General features: G+C 42.4%; 1 protein-coding gene across 1 annotated transcript in view; it reads left to right on the top strand.

Annotated features, from left to right (window-relative positions):
* LOC125926157 (multidrug and toxin extrusion protein 2-like) overlaps positions 1-5,854 on the top strand; it is a 52,598-nt gene extending 46,744 nt beyond the window's left edge. The window contains exons 14-16 of the mRNA XM_049635350.1: positions 3,704-3,798; positions 4,828-4,882; positions 5,185-5,854. Coding sequence (XP_049491307.1) covers positions 3,704-3,798; positions 4,828-4,882; positions 5,185-5,414 — 380 coding nt within the window. The 3' untranslated portion in view covers positions 5,415-5,854. The remainder of the gene's footprint in view (positions 1-3,703; positions 3,799-4,827; positions 4,883-5,184) is intronic.
* Positions 5,855-21,066: the final 15,212 nt, after the last annotated feature.

Below are 21,066 nucleotides of genomic sequence, written 5' to 3' on the forward strand. Positions count from 1 at the left end.
TCTTTTGGTCGAGTCCCAATGGTTTTTGCTTTTGTTTTCCTTGCCTGAGGAGAGATATCCATAAATATGTCTAAGAGATTATTGCTTATGTTTTCTATAGGGAGATTTATGGTTTGGGTCTCACATTTAGGCCTTTAAGCCATTTTAAGTTTATTTTTGTGAACGGTATAAGAAAGTGGTCTAGTTTCATTCATTTTCATGTAGCTGTCTAGTTTTCCCAACACCATTTATTAAAAATGTGTTTTCTGTTTAAGATTTTATTTTTAAGTAATGTCTACACCAAATGTGGGGCTCAAACTCACAGCCCTGACATAAAGAGTTGCATGCTCTACTGACTAAGCCAGCCAGGTGCTCCCCAAAAAAGACTTTTCTTTTCCCCGTTGTATATTCTTGCCTGCCTTTCTAATTTTAATGGATTTTATTTCCTTTTTCCTGCCTTATTATTGTGGCAAGAACTTATACAATTTTAACATTTTTCTATATTCTTCTACAGTACTTTTATTTTCAAGTTTAAAAACTGGAAAAAACTGAAATTCATATGGTGTGAGACCATATTCATAAAGAGCTTTTATGCTAACCTTTTGTATATATAATGTCACTTAAGTTTAGATGATGACCACATAAGATAGTTCCCACAAGTTCCATTCTAAACATGAAGGAGCTAAAACTTGAAGAGTTTAAGTAATTTGTCCCACAGATAGTAAGTGATGAGAAAGGATTTGAACCCAGATAATTTGCCTCCTTGGTGGTGCATGTTGTCTCTCTCTCTTTTAGCAAATTATTATTATTATTATTTTTTTTTTTTTGGAAATTATATCCTTTATCAAGATTCTAAATGTATAGGATTGTACAAAATAATCTATCATGTGCTTTGGGGTAAGTTGTTATATGTGTTTTCTACATATATATTCACATCTGTATCTTCTGTAGCTTTCGGTAACAGTGAATTTTATTTTTGAATGTGTATTTTTTTAAGAGTGAATGAGCGAGCATGAGCAGGGAGGGGCAGAGAGAGAGGGAGAGAGAATCCCAACCAGATCGAGAATCGGACGCTTACGCGACTGAGCCACCAGGCCTGAATTTTATTTTCCTTAAGAAAAAAAATAGTCTAATTAGAGGATTGACTGAATGCTTTAGTACGTATTCAGATAGCTCCTTTTTTTTCTGTAGTCAACCAGTACATTTTTACTATGTAAAAATTTTGAGTCTGCTCTTTATTCTCTGCGAAATTTTCATCTTCTAGCTATCATAAGAGCCTCCCTGTGTCCACACAAACAGGTGCTTAGTTTATCTTACCTGTTGGAAATGTTACTTGGTGGCTTAATGAGGAACTGTCTTCAATGTCATCTGTGTTTTTAATGACAGGTACAGGCTGGGGGCCTGTGGGGCATTTGATTAACGTTAGTTAGGCTGGGCTTCATTCTCTATTTGGGACACACGACTGCCAAATATTTATTACTCTCTCCTAGTGCTACCAAGCACTGTCCTAATCACCAGAGAAAATACTGTTCAACCAAATCGCAAGAGCCGCTGCCCTTAATAAGCTGCTGGGGCTTTACGATTCAGCTTTACTTAAAAAAACAAAACACACAAAAGCGCTCTTATTAGACTCTAAGCTCCTTTAGAGTAAGCAACATGTCAGATTTCCCTCATTTTTTTTGTCCACTAATATGCTTTTTATAATTGTACGTAGTGGGTTGTCAGGTTTGTTAAATAACTTTTAAAGATTTTGTTTATTTATTTTAGAGTGCACAAGGGGGAGGTGTAGAGGGAAAAGGAGAGAGAGGAGAAAGAGAGAGAGAAGAGAGAATCCCAGGCAGGCTCCACACTCAGCACAGAGCCCAACGTGGGGCTCAGTCTCACAACCATGAGATCATGACCTGAGCTGAAGTCAAGTCAGATGCCTAACTGACTGAGCCACCCAGTGTCCCCAAGATACTTTTAAATTATTAAAATTATACTTTAACGGCATGGAAATTTTGGGAAAATACATTAAGTGTAAACAATTAAATTACCTTTTATTACACTGCCTTGATATAATGGCAGAGGCGTTCAGTGTATTTTATTTCAGTATTTTAAAATTGTTTTTTATTCCGGTATTTTTTCTATTTTTCACAAATGCAGGGTTGTACTGAATGTGTGATTTTCCCCTATTCTGTGTTAAAGACGTGGTTTTTAGGACCTCTAATATTTCCTTGCATCATTTCCTTAATGCTCCTGATAGTGGACACTTAAACTGCTTCTCTGTATAAATAAGATTGTGATGAGCATCGTAGGCGTATGAGTTACTAACGTTTCTGAATCTTTCCTTAAGGATGGGTTCCTAGGAATGTAATCACTTGATCAAAGTGTGTAAACTGCCCGTCCACCTAATTCTGAACTGAAGGGAAGTTTTAATCAGCATGAGTCTACAGAGGACCAGCCTCACTGTGCTTTTCCCTAGTGTGGGGCCACAGACACGGAATGAATGCATTAGTATTCCAGCTCCCAGTTTATACCATGTTCCAACTCCTCCCTCCGCAGCTTGCTTCATAGTGAAATTATTGATACGAAATACCTACTTTGGTACACAATGCTATTTAAGTGGCTTAAATAGTTTCTTCTCATAAATAGTTGGCATTATCATTTTTTTTCATGGATCCCTTTATATTCTCAATAAGCTTTTCCACACAGCAGTTGGAGAGATCTTTTTCGAAATGGGCTTCTGCAAGCTGCCTGGGGGGCTCAGTCAGTAAAGCGTCCAACTCTGGATATCAGCTCCATGGTGATCTCACCGTCGTGGGATTGAGCCCCGCATCTGGCTTTGTGCTGAGCAGGGAGCCTATGTGGGGTTCTCTGTCTCCCTCCCTCTCCCTCTCTCCCCCTCCCCCACTGGTTCTCTCTCTCTTTAAATAAATAAACGTTAAAAAACAGAAAAACCCAAAGTGGGCTTCTGAAAACCTCAGGTCTCACATCCACAGATGCACACACCAGTCTTAAGCCCTTCAGTGGTTCCCATTAGAGTTGGAATCAAACCCCGATCTATCCGGGCCCAGACGCCCATCATCATGTCCTGCTTCCCTGACCTTCTCCCCTCCACTCCCTCGCTCCCCTGCTCCTTCCCAACTGGCCTTCCTGCTCCTGGGACTTGCGGGCCGGTTTCCCCTGGGCCAGGCCTGCTCTTCCCTCCGCCTGCAGGGCCTGTCCTGTCACTGTCACAGCGGGCTCCTCGCCCTCGAGGCCACCTGCCCTTCTCCCTGCCTCTGGGCCGCAGGCCACCCCTCCAGCGCTCTGCCCAGCGTCTCCCACGGCCCTCACCGCCCTGCCAGCCGTCACGTTTGCTCCCTTGTTTGCCCTGTGTCTCCCCCAGCGGCACAGAAGCTCCACGAGGGCACTGATCCCGTCAGCCTGTTCGGTTCTGTGTTAGACACAGCACTTCAGGCAGCGCCCGGCACAAACAAAGCCAGTAAATGCTTGTTAAACAGTCAACGTATGAAGCGGCGAACAGGCTCGTGCCGTCTTCACTCTTCGTGGGTCCGTTGCTTGCCACCGATCCACCCACGGTGAGCTTGAGTCTAATCCTGGCCCGTAATTATCTCCGTTTCGGGGGAGTTATTTTCACCGCAGCTTATCGTGTAGACCCAGAAGTTTGGGAAGCACGTTAATGACGACGGGAGCGGAACTGGAGGACCTCTGGGCCGTGACTCTCACCCTCCATCCCTAGGTCTCTGGTCTGGATTGATAGTCTGTGTCTTCTTTCAAGCCCTGTTCTACCTGGTGCTCGTCTGGAGGACAGACTGGGAGAGAGTTGCGGAGCAGGTAAGAGCGTGTCCTTGGAGAAGCGTGGCTCTTGCCCGGTCGCGCGGCACCGGAAGGACTCTTCGCGGGTCAGAATGCCGAGAATGCCACGGGCGGCGTGACTCCCTTTGACCCGTGAAGAGGGTCTAAGGTGACAGTTAGGGGCCACGAACATCACATCTCCGCGCATTTTCCCCTGAGTGTAGGGCCGGTGCAGGATCCGCTGACGAGGGCTCAACAACAACAGCAAGGAATTAGCTTAGGAAATATTTTGCTGTTTTCGTATCACAGTCCTTAGGAGAGTAGTCGTCTTTTCCCCCTACTTACACTGAGTTGTTGCGCGTTTTTAGGCCTCTTTCTACCGACATTTTTGGTCCGTGTTTTCCATACGCTGAGCGTCTGTGATCGGTGGGAAGTAGGTGGGGCAGAGCCATACCCTGCACGGAGAGGACAGGCTCTTGACCCAGTGGGCATCGCCGTGTCGAACTGTGAGCCCCGTTTATTCTGTCGAGGCCTGAGATGGGATGGACGGGGGGCCGGCTTAGGGGCGGTGTCACCGATGAGGAGACGGGAGGATGAGCTCGGGTGCGCCAAGCGTCCCTGCTTACCTCTTGTCCCCCCTCCAGGTTTCTCCCGGCTTTGGCTTTCCTCATCGTGATGTGTGATGTCTTCCGTAGCGTAGTGTGATTCGTGGAGGAAGTAAAGTGTACAGGGTATTAAGTTGGGCCCTAAACTACCCTCTATGTGATAGCACCGTTTGCCTTTAGACTTTCTTCCTCATATCAGTGCTTAGGAACACTGACGTGCACGGTGCAAAAAATGTTACATTTGCAACTAGAGCAGCGGGTAGCTTTTCACATTCTTGTGAGCAGAGCACTGGGGAGAAGAGTGGTTGTTGAGTGTTACATCGTATCGTCACCGGCATTTCAGGCCCAAAAAGGACCGTGCTGGATGGTGGAAACCTTTAGCAATAGCTTGCATGAAGTTTTAACACGAGTACTAGCCTAACCTGACTTACGCTTTGTCCACTTACGTGCCGCTTGTTCTCAGGCACAGGTTCGAGCTGGCGTGAAAGGGATCAAAGAGGCCACGCCTGCACCAACAGGTAACAGAGGACATGGTCTAGTGCACTCGCTCTGCCTCGAGAGCCTGAAACGGGTTAGCGTGGCCAGAGTTGCTTAGTTTATGAGAGCCTGCTCTCTCACATAATAAACCTTGTCTGTGCCATTATTAGAACGGGGAGATCCACTCTGGGTTCTCCTGTGAAACGTTCTTCATGTAACTTCACACATACCAGCCGGTAACTGACGGCATCGTTTACGATGCATTCTTGTGCAACTTCCCATAATATCCCTTTATTTCTGAACCCCCTACGTAAGTGTATACTCCACTGTTCTCTGCAATCAGATCTGCCTGTGTTGGAAAAAGAAGTCACCGATGAAGTGATTTTACCTGCTATCGTCAGATCCGAGAGCCAGACCCTCCAGCTAATGGTGATAGAAGAAAACAATCAGTATGCGGTGGCCACCGTTGGGGATGTTTTGACAGTGAAGCAGCTGATTTTCTATCGTGGAATGGCTCTAGCTGTTGCTGTTGCTGCCCTCTTAGCAGGAATTTTAATAAGAGTTTTTCAGTGAGCCTGGCTAAAATAGAAGAATTAGCAGCAGCCCACACACTAGACATGGTAATTATTGTGATATCTGAAGCCCGGGAGGTGACCTCCCAGTTGTGGATGGAAAGGATATCAGTGATGTTTTCTGAGTTATCCCGAGAATCTGCACTATCCTGTTGAAGATCACGAAAGGAGTTCTAAGTTTCTCCTGAACATTAACTCTATCATGGGTGATGAGTCTGTGGATTTGATATTCCCTGCCCTAAGTGTTCTGTACTCTGACATTGAATATCTTCTTTCTTTTGGGAAATTCGTTGCCCTCTAAACTTGATTGCTGATCCAGTTTTGTTTGTATTTCTAGGTTATCGTATTTAATCTTGTTAGTGAGTGTTAAGTGCCTGTTCAAGTGCTGTCTCAGGTATTGCCGTATAAACTTTTATAAAATAAACACCTTAAAATTGAAAACGTGTGCTGACGTGGGGGTGCCTGGGTGGCTCAGTCGGTTAAGCGTCCAACTTTGGCCCAGGTGGTGATCTCGCGGTTCGTGAGTTCGAGCCCCGCATCGGGCTCTGTGCTGACTGCTTGGAGCCTGGAGCCTGCTTCAGATTCTGTGTTTCCCCCTCTCTCTGTCCCTCCCCAATTATGATCTGTCTCTCTCTCTCTCTCTCTCTCAAGATAAATAAAATTTTTTTTCAGTGTGTGCTAATGATATTATAAAATCTATCTAAATGATAACTTTTAGTTTTCGGCTTTTGAACACATTTTTTTTGTGGCAACTTTCCTATTAAAGAATCAACATCTGTTCTCTTCTGCTGCTCAGCTCCCCAAGTGCTGGCAGTTACAGCTGCTCCCATCCAAGCAGATTTTTAGGGTCTCTATGGGGAGTTTGAGCAGCCCAAATAGGAAATCCTAAAAAACATTACTAATATTGGGGATTCCCTCCACGAAACCCACCGGATGAGCCAGAGTGCAAGACTTTTATAGGGAAAGAAAACTTACATCCTCAAAGGGCCAATACCAAATATTGCAACCGTGATCTAGGACAGGATGCTATAGAATAAGACAGGAAAACTTTTGAGCTGAAATTCACATCACATGAAACGAACCAGTTGAGGTGTATAATTCAGTGGCATTTTGTACATTTCATACTCTTGTGATTTTGTGTTTTTTGTTTTTTTTTTTTTAACTATGATACCATCTGAGTGGCTGTGAAGTGTCTCATTGTGGTTTTAGTTTCCATTTCAAATGCAGATGACAAATGGTGTTGAGTATCTTTTCATTGGGTTGTCTAGCTGTCTATCTTCTTTGGAGAAATGTTTGTTCAAGTCCTTTGCCCATTATTTTTTTAAGTTTGTTTATTCTGAGCGAGTGTGTGTGCGCAAGCAGGGGAGGGGCAGAAAGAGAGGGAGAGAGAGAGGATCCCGAGCAGGCCTGGTGCTGTCGGCGAGGAGCCCAATGCAGGGCTCGATCCCACCAACTGTGAGATCATGACGTGAGCTGGAAATCAAAAGTCAGATGCTTAACCAACTGAGCCACCCAGGCAACGCCCCCGCCCCCACCTCCACAGACTTTGCCCATTTTTGAATTGAGTTGTCTTTCTATTGTTGAGTTGTTAAGAGTTTCACATATGTGCATTCTGGATACTAGACGCTTGTCGGATGTAAGATCCGTGAGTCTTTTCTCCCATTCAGTAGGTTGTATTTTCACTTCCTTGATGGTGTCCTCTGTTTCACAGAAAAGTCTTCATTTTGATGAAGCCCAGTGTGTCCATTTTTTTTTTTTTTTGGTTGCTTTTGTCATATCTAAGAGTCCATCGCCACATGATAGGAAAAAAATTTAAGTCTTCTTGGAATCTAAAAATATTCTAGCAGAAATCAAAACCTAAATAGAAGACTGTTTCCAGTGTGACAGGTAAGGAGTTTGGAGGTCATCACCCCTGTCCTCAACGAAGAACACTAGAATTTATTTCTGCTTTGTCACCTCTGACACCAAATATGTGGGTTTTTCTGTACCAACAACCCATTCTCCAAACCACCCAGCACCAACTGAGATGTCCGGTGATTCCATTTAATTCTGACACGAAGTACCCAGAGTCAGTGTCAGACCCCCTGGTTAAGGGCTCAGACCCACAAGACTGACCCAGACTTCAGAAGCCAACTGCAAGGCCAGGCCGACCAGACTCCTCCCGACCGACCAACCGTCAGTTGGAGGTTTTTATGACCCACTTCTTGGATTTGGTAATTTGCTAGAACAGCTCACAGGACTCAGGAGAATGCTTTACGTAGGACTCCTGGTTTGTTACAAAGGATACAACTCAGGAACAGATAAATGGCAAAGATGCATAGGGGAAGGTGCAGGGGTCATCGATGGTGCTCAGAGGTTTCATGCCCTCTTGGCATGTCCCCTTCTCAGCACCTCGATGTGTTCAGCAGTCCCGAAGTTCTACAAACCCTGTTCAGCGGTTCTTACGAAGGTTCCGTTACACAGGTGTGATGGATTAAATCACTGGCCATTGGTGATTGGACTCCTCTCCAGCCCCGCTCCCCTTTCTGTCATATTGTAGATCTTTCTATTGTCCATTGCGATCAAGCCCCCCCCCCCCCCAGCAGTAACTTTATTAGCATAAGCTCAGGTGGGGTTGAAAGAGGCTTATCATGAATAACAAAAGATGCTCCTCTCACCCCCGCCCCCATCACTTAGCAAATTCCAAGGAATTTAGAAGCTATTGTATCAGAAACTGCGGACGGACGTGGCTATCCCAATATCAGAGAGAACGCCTGAACAGACTGAATGTCCACCATTTTTGTCAGATCCGTCAAAGGACTGAGGTCACAAGGATAACTGCTGCCCCCCAAATTGAAAAGACAGGAAGATACAGCTTCCCACAGCAGAGGCAGCTGGAGCCAGGAATGGGAAAACTTCAGCTATGATTGACAAATTGCTGGAGACTTAGTGTGGACAAGCTGAAGAGTTAAAAATCTCCAGGGGATTTTGTCATCGGTGGGTCCCGCACTTCTGTGAATTTTATCTTCGGGGCCCCATTCAGTTCTCAGGGTGTAGATCAGAGAAGAATTAATTATTAATGTTTCTACAGGAGGTAAGGGAAATGGAACCATTGAAAAATATGCCCAGAGCATTCTGTGCTGTTTAACCAAAGCCCACCCTCAAGGGAAACTTTTACCAGAGGCCAGCTACCTAAGGGTTTTATCAGAACCTAACGTGTGGTCGAAGGAAATCCCAGACTCCAGTTCCACCAGCCTTCCACAAGGAGGCAGTGAAATACCCAACTCCACTCCGTCTACCATCCCAGGGGAAGGGGTGACACTGAGAAGCATTCAGTAAAGGTATGAAGGGAATAGTCCAGAGACAGGCTCTTTAAAAGACTGAGACCATGGGGCTCCTGGGTGGCTCCGTTGGTTAAGCGTCCGACTTCGGCTCAGGTCATGATCTCATGGTTCATGGGTTCAAGTCTTGCATTGGGCTCTGTGCTGACAGCTCAGAGCCTGGAAACTACTCCGATTCTGTGTCTCCCATCTCTCTGCCCTTCCCCCGCTTGTGCTCGCGCACGCGCACTCTCTCTCTCTCTCTCTCTCAAAAATAAACATTAAAAAAATTTTTTTAAAGAGGAATTCGATTAGTTGTAAATATATATTGCAAACTCCAGGGTAACCACTAAAAACGTTTAAGGAAAGAATATAATTGATATGCTGGGAGAGGAGAGAAAATAGAATCTAAAATGATCAATTAAAGGGGCGCCTGGGTGGCTTGGTTGGTTAAGTGTCTGACTTCGGCTCAGGTCACGATCTTGCGGTCCGTGAGTTCAAGCCCCGCGTCGGGCTCTGTGCCGACAGCTCAGAGCCTGGAGCCTGTTTCGGATTCTGTGTCTCCCTCTCTCTGTGACCCTCCCCCGTTCATGCTCTGTCTCTCTCTGTCTCAAAAATAAATAAACATTAAAAAAAAATTTTTTTTAAATGATCAATTAAAACTGTGGAAGGCAGAAAGAAAGTGAAAGAGAAAAAGAACAAGAACAGCAAGTAGAGAAAGTAACACAATAAATAATCCCACTATATCAGTATTTCCACCCTCCTTTAAAAAAAAACAAAAACTGGGTGCCTGGGTGGCTCAGTCTGTTAAACATCCAACTCCTTTGATTTCAGCTCAGGTCATGATCTCATGGTTTGTAAGACTGAGCCTCGCGTGGGGCTCTGCGCTCACAGTGCAGAGCCTGTTTGGGATTCTCTGTCTCCCTCTCTCTGCCCCTCCCTGGCCTTGCATGTGTGCTCTCTCTCTCTCTCAAAAACAAAACAAAACTAGGAGTAGAAAGGAACGCCCTCAATGTGATAAAAGCCATATATGAAAAATATGCAACCAAACTCAAGAGTGAAAGAGAAAGCTTTTCCCTTAAAATCAAGGATAGGACAAGGAATTGCACTAATTCTACTCAGCATAGTACTGCAACTACCCAGAGTGTTAGGCAAAGGAAAGAGAGAGAGGAAAGGGAAGGAAGGAAGGAAGGAAAAAAAAAGAGAGGGAAGGAAGGAAGGAAGGAAGGAATTAAAAGGCACCCGAACTGCAAAAGAAGTAAAATTACCTATATTCATAAATGACATGATATTATATGTAGTAAACCTTAGAGATTCCGTGAAACCGTTAGGCCTGATAAACACGTTCAGCAAAGTTGCAGGATATAAATAAACGCACAAAATCAGTTGTATCTCTGTCTAGACACTACCGAGGAGCAATCCAAAAAGGAAAGTTGGAAAACAATCCCATTTTATGGTCGCATGAAAAGAATAAAATATTTAGGAGTGAATTGACCAAGGAGACAAAAAAACAAATAAAAATTCTATGCTGAAAACTATAAAACATGGCTGAAAGATTATTAAAGACAAATAGAAGAAACATCCTGTGTTCACGGGTTAGAAAACCTAATATTAAGATAATATCACCCAAAGTGATCTACAGATACAAGGTAGTCCCTATCAAAAATCCCAAAGACATGTTGCAGAAATAGAAAAACCCATCCTGGAATTCACATGGAATCTCGGGGGACCCAAACAGCCAAAGCTTCTGGAAAAGGAACAGAGTTGGAGGTCTCACACTTCTGATTTCAAAACGTATTACACAGCTACCAAACCGTGGACAGATGGACCAATGGACAGAATTGAGACCCCAAATAAACCTTTGCATATAGGGTCAAATGATTTTCAGCAAGACTGCCAAGACCAGTCAATGGGGAAAGGACAGTCTTTTCACTAAATGGTGCTGGAAAAATCGGTAATCTGCATGAAAAAGAATGAAGTTGGACTTTTACCTAACACCATACAGAAAATTAATTCAAATCGTGTAAAAGTAAAATCCTAATTACAAGAGCTAAAACTGTAAAACACACACACACACACACACACACACACACACACAGGGAAATCTTTAAGACACTGGATTTGGCAGTGATTTCTTGGATATGAGACCAAATGAATAAGCAACAAAAGAAAAGATAGATGGTTTGGGTTTCATCAAAATTAAAAACTCCTGTGCATCAGAAGATACTTTTCAAGAGTGTGAAAAGGCAACACAATGAATGGATGGAAATATTTGCAAATCCTTTATATGAAGGGGATTAATGTCTAGTGTCTAGAATATATAAAGAACTTCTACAGATCAGTAAGAAAAAAACAATTCAAAAATGGTCAAAGGACTTGAATAGACATTTCTCCATGAAAAGTGAACAAATGGCCAGTCAACACAAGAAAACATTCTTTACGTACGTCACTCACTAGTCATTAGGAAGAGGCCAATTCATAACACCATGAGACTTCCCTTCACGCCAATTACAATGGCCATTATAACAAGATAATGGAAAACGACAGGTGTTGGCAAGGATGTAGACTGAATGGAAATTGTGCGTTGCTGATAGGAAAGTAAAATGGTGTAGCCGCTGTGACAGTATGTGTGATGTTTATCAATTAAATGTAAATTACCATATGATGCAACATTTCCACTTCTAGTTATATGCCCAAAGGAATTGAAAGCCGGGGAGTCAAATACTTGTACAGCACTGTTCACAGCAGCATTTTTCACAATAGCCAAGGTGGAAGCAACCCAAAGGTCGAGCAACAACCCAAGGGTCGAGCAACAGGTAAATGGATAAACAAAATATTGTATATACATACAGTGGAATATTATTCAGCCAATAAGGAATGAAATTTGGATACATGCTATAACTTGGGTGAATCTGGATAACACGATTCTAAGGGAAATAAGTCATATGTGAAAAGGACCATTTTCTTATACCATAGACAAAAATAAAGCCAAAATGGATTAAAGACCAAATGTGAGACCTGAAACCATAAAAAGCCTAGAAGAAAACATAGGCAGTAATCTCCTTGACACTTAGCAATGTATTTATGGATGTGTCTCTTTGCGCAATGGAAACAAAAGCGAAAATAAACTGTTGGGACTGCACCTAAATAAAAAGCTTTTGCACAGCAAAGGAAATGATCAACAACAGAAAAAGAGCCTACTGAATGGGAGAAGATATTTGCAAATGACATATCCAATAAGGGGTTAAAATATATGAAGAACTTAATATAACCCCACCAAAGCACCAAAAATGGGCAGAGGACCTGAGTAGACATTTTTCCAAAGAAGACCTACAGATGGCCGACAGACACATGAAAAGATGCTCAACATCACTCATCATCAAGGAAATGCAAATCAAAACCACAGTGAGGGGCGCCTGGGTAGCTCATTTGGTTAAGCGTCTGACTTCAGCTCAGGTCATGATCTCGCAGTTCAGAGTTCGAGCCCTGACTCAGGCTCTGTGCTGACAGCTCAGATCCTGGAGCCTGCTTCAGATTCTGGCTCCCTGTCTCTCTGCCCCTCCCCTGCCTTCTCTCTCTCTCTCTCTCTTAAAAATAAATAAACATTAAAAAAAAATTTTTTTTTTAATTTGACCCCTTCTTTGCACTAAGAGAACATAGTAGAAGGCCATGAAATACTGAAGAACTTTTCAAGGCAGGAATTGTAATAGACAAAAAAAGAAAAGAAATTGTAACAGAAACACGAATTTAGGCAAACACAAAGATGATACCAAGGACCTCTATCTTCTGTTGATGCCCCAACAAAGGTTTCATTCACAGCTTGATGAAGATTCCCTGACCCTTTGAAAGCTAGTGTGTCACAGTGTGGTCCTAGGTCTTACTCTTTAAGCGTATGCGACCGGGGTTCCCAAGCTTTTTTTGGCTCATGGTACCCTTAGTATTTCAATCCTTTTTTTCATGGCACCGCTGGTCCAAAAAAAATACCTAGTAGTTCTTACCAATTAGGTCTAAGCAGCTTCATAATCACTTACCTCCTAACAAGTTCATAGCTATTTAAAGAAAATAATACAAATTGAAAAAAATTAGGATTTTTTTGTTTCATTATTTAAAAAGGCACTGTTCCTTACTAATGGGATATTTGTACCTGCTGGGCACTGCACAACTTCCCAAACATTGAAGTCAGGCTAGATACTGTCACCCTCGTTATCTGTTTCACACTGATTTTCAGCCAGGAACATTGCAACTGCTGAAAACCCAGTTTTGCAAGAATGTGACATTGTTGAGAAAGTATACCATGCAATCTAATGCTGGAATTGTGAAGCGCCTTCAGCTAATCGCTTGCTTGGAGTCTGACAGATGTCAAATATCATTGTTTCCCTTGAAAATTGAAAGTCTCTTACCACACCTATGAATTCACTGCCACTTCCCTAGGCACCTTGGGGAATTTAAGAACCACGAGTACATACGGAGAAAAAGGTCTGGAAGAAGATACCACGTTAACAGTGGATGCTTCTAAGTGCTGGTATTACAGATAGTTTTTACTTCTCTATGCTTTTCTGTATTTGCTGAAAAAAAATTACAGTGAATTTGCATTACTTTTATAGTCAGGAGAAGCGAACAGTGAGGCAGATTCCCAAAAATTAAGAATTAAAGGAAAAGCAAGTGTTGTCAAGGATTTGAAATAACAGGAACTCATACACTACTGGTGAGAACGTTAACTTGTACAACCATTTTGGAAAACAGTTTGTGTTATCTAGTAAAATTGAAAGTAAAGAAATAAAAGTCCAGGGTGCCTGGGTGGCTCAGTCGGTTGAGCATCCAACTCCTGATCTCAGCTCACGTTTTGATCTCAGGGTCATGTATTCAAGGCCTGCGTTGGGCTCCATGCTGAGCATGAAGCCTACTTAAAAATTTTAATAATTATAAATAAAACCTATGATTCACTATTTCCATTATTAGTTACAAACTCTAAGTAGTCCCCGTATGTGCCATGGTACCTGCACAAGAGTATTCTTGCAGCATTGCAAGAATTCATTGCAGCATTGTTTGTAATAGCCCCAAATAGAAATAACCCAAATGCTTGCCTGTGGAATAGATAATTGTGCATATTAGGCATTCAATGAGCTACTCCGCGGATGAGAAAATAATTGGAATACACATTCATTACTAATGTAAAGCTAAGCTAAAGAAAGGAACAAAAGAACGTGTAAGAATGCCTCCATTTAGAAGAGACTAGAGAACACGAGAAACCAAAATACAGAATAGTTTATGGGAACTAAATAAAACAAAGCATGAGGTGGGTTGATTCAGGGAAGGAGAGGAAGTAAAGGAACGTGGGATCCATTCATCTTCAACTTTGCAAGGGAATGTGGTTGTGGGAATCTGGAAACTGCCAGCTCTCGCAGGGAAGTAGGAAGCGAGGTCCTAACTGAGGGTAAGATGATGAAGGGGGGTTGAAGTTTGAGGTCAGAGGAGAAGGCGTGAAACTGTGGAGAAGAGGAGTAGGGGTGTTAATGGATTGGAAAATATAGTGTGATTACCAGGTGGCATTAAGGGCCATCTGAGGTTCGAAGTCATGAACTTTAAATGAAAACAGCAGAGTTCGGGGTTTTTCTCCTGGATGCAGACTGACTCATATAAACAGTCGCCACACAAAAAATAAGGTTTTAGGGCAATTCCACTACTAAGTGTTTACCCAAAGAATACATAAATCCTAATTTGAAGGGATACACGCACCTTGATGTTTATAGCAGCATTATCAACACTAGCCAAATTATGGAAACAGCCCAAGTGTCCATTGACTGATGAATGGATAAAGAAGATGTGGTATATACGTACCATGGAATATCATTGAGCCGTCAAAAAGAATGAAATCGTGCCATTGGCAGCGACGTGGAGGGAGCTAGTGTGTATTATGCCAACCAGAAGAGAAAAACACCATATGATTTCACTCGAGTGGAATTTCAGAAACAAAACAAACGGTCATATGGGTAAAAAAAGAGAGGAAAACCAAGAAACAGACTCTTAACTCTAGAGAACAGACTGATGGTTACCAGAGGGGAGGTGGGCGAGAGGACAGGTGAAAGAGGTGATGGGGATTAAGGAGGGCCCTTGGGGTGATGAGCACTGGGTGATGTGCCGAAGTGTTGAGTCACTATATTGTACACCTGCAACCTGTATTACACTCTATGTCAACTAACTGCAATTTAAATAAAAACTTTTTTAAAAAAATAAGGTTTTATATTTTGTTTTGAGAAAAGCAAGCCTCTATGAATAGCTGAACATCGCTAAATCAGGCTTCCGCTCAAGGCTTCCACACGGCATCCTTACCCCCGACCACACTTGCCCATAGGAAACTTTCACTAGTTTTCTCTGCGGCCTTCCAGTTTTTTCTTCATGCAACAATAAGGAAATACGAATATATTTTTATCCCCACCATTTCTTACACAAATGGTAGCATACACCGTGTATCATCTTGCTTTTTTTTTTTTTTCGCTTAATGATATATTCTAGAGGTATTTCCATTTCTACTCTGAAAGCTTTCTTCTTTTCTTCTTTCCTTTTTTTTTAAATTTTAGAGTCACATGATATCCCACTGTGTGACTGTTCTGTAGGGTTTATTTAACCAGCACCCTAGAGGTAAACCCTTAGATTATTTCTAGTCTTTTGCTGTTATAGACAGTGCTGACATTATATATGTGCTTATGTGTTTATCGTTTGTCTCATTAAAATTACCCTTCAGGGTGAGATACTGGTCTTAGTCACTGTTAACAACTCTAAAGCCTAGAACAGCCTGACATACAGTAAGTGCATAATAACTGTTTGCTGTGTGCACGCATAAGGGAATGAGTGGCACCCTCCTGTAGTCCACAGCCAGTATCCCTGTGTTACCTACTTTTCTGGTTTTCTCCACTGCTTGTGATTCGAGTCACGTTGGAAGTATTTATGGCACCACCCTCGATGAAGCAAAGAATAGGCAAGTCTAACAAATGTCTCTGTTTCTTATGTATAAACAGTGTCACATTTCATTTCCTGTGTGGTATTTCTCATGTGGGCACCCATACATTCAGGGATATAATTCTCATAACAAGATTTGCTGGGTCAAATTGAATTGGTAATTTTCATAAGATAACCAAAATGCCCTTTTACACTCCATGAGCAGCATACAAGAATCACTATCTTCCCATAGCCTTGCCAACAGAGTATGTTGAGAAACTTCTGGATTTTAGCTGACTTTGGTAGGAAGAGGCCACATCTCGGGGTGCTTTTAAGTTGCATGTGTCTTACTAGGAGTGACATTGAGCCTCATTTTATACATTCAAGGGCCATTTGAATTTTTTTTCTAGAAACTGTTCATGTCCTTCGCCCATTTTTTTCCTATTAGGGTGCGGTCTTCCTTTCCCCCCCCTTAATTTTCAGAAGCTCTTAATCCGCTAATAAATATGGCTTCATCAGGGCCCTGGAATCCAGCTCACTTCAGATGAACAATGATTCCTGTTGGTGAGGAGCTACATGAAAACGTGGAAGAAGAGTGGGAGCTTTTGCTTCATCTCATGTCTCAGATACGGTTCCAATAACATGTGCTGTGTTCAAGAAACAATCGAAGAAGAAAGGTTAAAACATCAGTGGCAGAGAAGGTTAAAGTGTAGACTAGGGGCACCTAGGTGGCTCAGTCGGTTAAGCATCCAACTTCGGCTCAGGTCATGATCTCCCGGTTCGTGGGTTCGAGCCCCACATCGGGCTCTCTGCTTTCAGCACAGAGCCCGCTTCAGATCCGCTGCCCGCCTCTGTCTCTGCCCCTCCCCTGCTTGTGCTCTCCTTATCCTTCTCAAGAATAAATAAACTTAAAAAAAATGAATGAATAAAAATGGAGACTAGAAACGTATATCACTCTTCTTCCTGCTCTAAATCCCATTGAAATGGTAGGTGTTTTAAGTAGCCTTCATGCCCAGCAGGGAGCCCAATGCAGGGTTTGAACTCAGGACCCTGAGATAAGACCTGAGCTGAGATCAAGAGACGCTTAACCAACGGAGCGACCCAGGCGCCCCCTGAAATGGTAAAAATACCATTTCTAAGCTAGACATCTGGGGGAACTCCTAGGTGATGAAAAACTGATGAGATCAGATTGACAGAGAATTAGAGTAAGAGAAAATGTGGTCCAAATCATAAGTAGGAGAGTACTAGAATAGCAGTTTCCAACAAAATGCCAGAGAATCAACAAGCTTCGAGTTAAATGCAGAGAACAGCAGGGGGGCTCTGGGCATCATCAGGGTAATTCAAACAACTTTTTAAAAAAAGATTATTTATGAGAGAGAGAGTGAGAGTGTGAGTAAGTGGGGGAGGGGCAAAGAGAATCCCAAGCATGCTCCGTGTTTCAGCACAGAGCCCGATGTGGGGATCGAACTCACAGATTGTGAGATCACGACCTGAGCCAAAATCAAGAGTCAGATGCTTAATCACCTGAGCCACCCAGGCGCCCCAGGGTAATTCCACTATGCTCTCTGGAGAACTGGGGACAAACAGGCCCTCTCCCTCAATATGCTAAGTTGCTGGTGGCAGCCACATTTGCCCTGGGACAAAGCCCTGAAAACTACTTCCTGGATAAACAGTCCACCCAAGGAGAGCTCACAGAGTACGTGCTGGGACTGGAAATGGCAGCAGAGCAAAGCTCGTGGTAACTGCAAATACAAGAAAGCCTGCTGGAACTCAAGCTCTTCAACCCAACCGGGGCAATAGGACAGGTACAACCGGTGAGATGCAAATGTGGAAAGAAATAGACAAAGAGTGCAGTTAATTGTATGTGATAAGCTCACCCATCTAGAAAATACAAAAGAGCTGAAAAAGTATTAGTCTTAGAAAACTTGTAAGATACGAGGTCAGCTTTCAAAAGCCAAAAGCTTTCCACATCATCAATTATCAATTAGAAATTTTAATTAAGGGGCACCTGGGTGGCTCAGTCGATGAAGCGTCCAACTTCGGCTCAGGTCATGATCTCACAGCTCGTGAGTTCAAGCCCAGTGTCAGGCTCTGTGCTGACAGATCAGAGCCTGGAGCCTGCTCTGGATTCTGTGTCTCCCTCTATGCCCCTCCTCCGATCACGTTCTGTCTGTCTGTCTCAACAATAAACATTTAAGAAAAAAAAGGTAAAAAGATGATAAAAAGATAAATTATGTTCTCTCTGCTTAAGTAGCTTATATTTATTGGTGTACATTTCATATGGTTTATTTAATTTTTTGATATCTGCATTAATCTGTGCTTGAAGCATAGGATTAGCATGAATCCTGGGAAGGAACACACAGCATCTACGGCAAAACAGGGTAATCCTGGGGTAGAATGGGCAAAATGCACATTCACACTCCCCAGAGCTCAGTCAGGTATTTATGCAGATGAGTAACCTGAACTCTTCAGTTTTGCAAAAGAGTAAAGACATTCCCAGACAATGGGAGACACATCTGTCAACCCTGTCAGTAGTCTGTGGCCTCACCCCATCCCATACCCACCTGCCTTCCATTCCTAAGTGTTTACACCAGAGAGATGGGAGAATGTGTCCACAAAATGGCCTCCGTGTGAATGTTCATGGAAGGTTTATTGGTAACAACCCCAAACTTAACAATTCAGATGTGCATCAGCAATGGATAAACACTTTGTGGTATGTCCATACAAAGCAATGCTACTCAGCAATAAAAAAGGAAAGGACTATTGATGCATGCAACAACGTGAGTAAATGCCGAGTAAGCTGGGTGAAAATGACTATATATCGTATAATTTCATTTATATAAAATTCCAGAAATGGTCAACTCAATGACAGACATAGAAAGCAGCTCACTGGTTGCATTTGGGTGAGAACAGTGAGGGAAAAATTCTAAAGGAGGACAAAGAAATATTTGGGGTAAATGTTCGTTACGATTGTGATGATGGTTTCATGAATGTGTACATAGGTCAGAACTTACCGAATTGTACCCTTACTCAATATATGTGCAGTTCTGTGACAAGAGGACCTCAATAAAGCTGTAAAAAAAAAAAGGTCCAAGGGGCGCCTGGGTGGCTCAGTTGGTTAAGCGGCCGACTTCAGCTCAGGTCACGATCTCGAGGTCCGTGAGTTCGAGCCCCGTGTCAGGCTCTGGGCTGACGGCTCAGAGCCTGGAGCCTGCTTCCGATTCTGTGTCTCCCTCTCTCTCTGCCCCTCCCCCGTTCATGCTCTGTCTCAAAAATAAATAAAAACGTTAAAAAAAAAAAATTAAAAAAAAAAAAAAAAAAGGTCCAAGAGGAGAAAATGCAAAATTGTGCTAATACAAAGGAAAGTGTCCCTGAAAAGCCCTAATACAGGCTAGAACTTCTGGCACGATGTCAAACAGAAGTAGCAAAAGCAGGCATCCATGGCTTATTTGTGACCTTCAGGTGAGAGCTTTCAGTCTTTCAACACCGAGAATGATGGTACCTTTAGGGTTAAATAGAAGCCCTTTACCAGGTTGAGGAAGCTCCCTTCTAGTCCTAGTTTGTTGAGTGTTTTTATCATAACAGAGTATTGGGTTTTGCCAAATGCATTTTCTGCATCGGTTGAGATGGTCATGTGGTTTTTTTTCCCTTTGTTCGATTAATGTGTATTTAAAAAAAGTTTTTTTTTAATGTTTATTTATTTTTGAGCGAGAGAGACAGAGCGTGAGTATGGGAAGGGCAGAGAGAGAAGCAGACACAGAATCTGAAGCAGGCTGCAGGCTCTGAGCTGTCAGCACAGAGCCCGACGCGGGGCTCGAACTCACAAACCATGAAATCATGACTCGAGCCAAAGTTGGACATTTAATTGACTGAGCTACCCAGGCACCCCCCCCCCTTTTTTTTTTTTTTTTAAGTTTTTAATGTTTATTTATTTTTGAGAGTGTGGTGTATTGTTATAATTGATTTTTTAATATTGCATTTCTGGGATAAATCTCACTTGGTAATGGTGTATATACGTCCCACATGCTACTGGATTTGGTTTGCTAGTATTCTGTTGAGAACTTTTGTGTCATATAAGGAATATTGGTCTGTAGTTTTCTTGTGATGTCTTTGGTTTTGATACTAGGGTAAGGCTGGCCTCAGAGAGTGAGTTAGGAAGGGTTCCATCCTCTTCTCTTCCTTTGAATGACGTTGAGAAGGATTGATGCCAATTCTTTAAACGTTTGATAGAATTTGCCAGTGAAGCCATCTAGTCCTGCTTTTTTCCCTCCAGATGCGAGGTTTGTTTCCTTGCTGATTTCATCTCTTCAATTGTGATAGGTCTCTTAAGGTCTTCTATTCTTCTTGAGACTGTTTTGGTACTCGCTCTGTTTCTAAAAATTTTTCTAATTCATCTAAGTTATATTATTTGTTGGCATATGCTCATAGTATTCTCTTATATTTCTGTAAAGTCAGTAGTGATGTCTCCTTGTTTATATCTGATTTATTAATTTGTGTCTTTTCTCTTTTTTCCATTGTCAGTCTACCTAAAGGTTTGTCAGTTTCCTTGATCTTTTCAAAGAATCAACTTTGGGTTTTGTTGACTCTACCATTTTTTCTATTCTCTGTTTGTCTATCTTGGCTCCAGTCTTTATTATAATTTCCTTCCTGCTTCTGGCTTTGGGTTTAGTTTGATTTTCTTTTTCTGATTCCTTAAGGCATAAAGTTAGGTTGTTGATTTGAGGTCTGGTTTTTTTTCTTAAATAGATATTTAAGTTACAGACTTCCCCCTCAGAACTGCTTCCACTACATGCCAGAAGTTTGGGTATGTTGTTTAATCTGTCTCAAACTGTTTTCTGAGTTCCCTTGAGATTTACGTGTTTAAGATGGTTTTGTGTAATTTCCCCATCTTTGTGAATTTTCACATTTTCCTTCTTCTTTAAAAAATGTTTATTTATTTATTTTTGAGAGAGGAAAAGAGAGCATATGTACATGAGCGAATGGGGGAGCAGCAGAGAGAGAGAGAATCCCAAGCACTGTCAGCGTGGAGCCCGAATCGGGGCTCAGTCCCACAAACCATGAGATCATGACCTGTGCTGAAATCAAGAGCTGGACACTTAATCAACTGAGCCAACCAGGCGCCCCCAGATTTTCCTTCTGTTATTGATTTCCTTCTGTTAATTTCATTGTGGTCAGAGAATATACTTTCTATGATTTCAAATTCATTTGCATCTATTAAGAATGGCTTTGTGGTCTATCTAGGAGAATATTTTATGTAAACCTAAAGAGTGTATATTGTGCCACTCTTAGGTGGAGTGTTCAGTATACGTATGTGAGATTTATAGCAATGTTCAGAATCTCTATTTCCTTATTGATCTTTCATTTAGTTGTTCTAATCATTACAGGAAGTGGAGTATTGCAGTCTCCAACTAGTATTGT

This window comes from Panthera uncia, chromosome E1 (genome assembly GCF_023721935.1).
Source record: "Panthera uncia isolate 11264 chromosome E1, Puncia_PCG_1.0, whole genome shotgun sequence".
Lineage (NCBI taxonomy): Eukaryota > Metazoa > Chordata > Mammalia > Carnivora > Felidae > Panthera > Panthera uncia.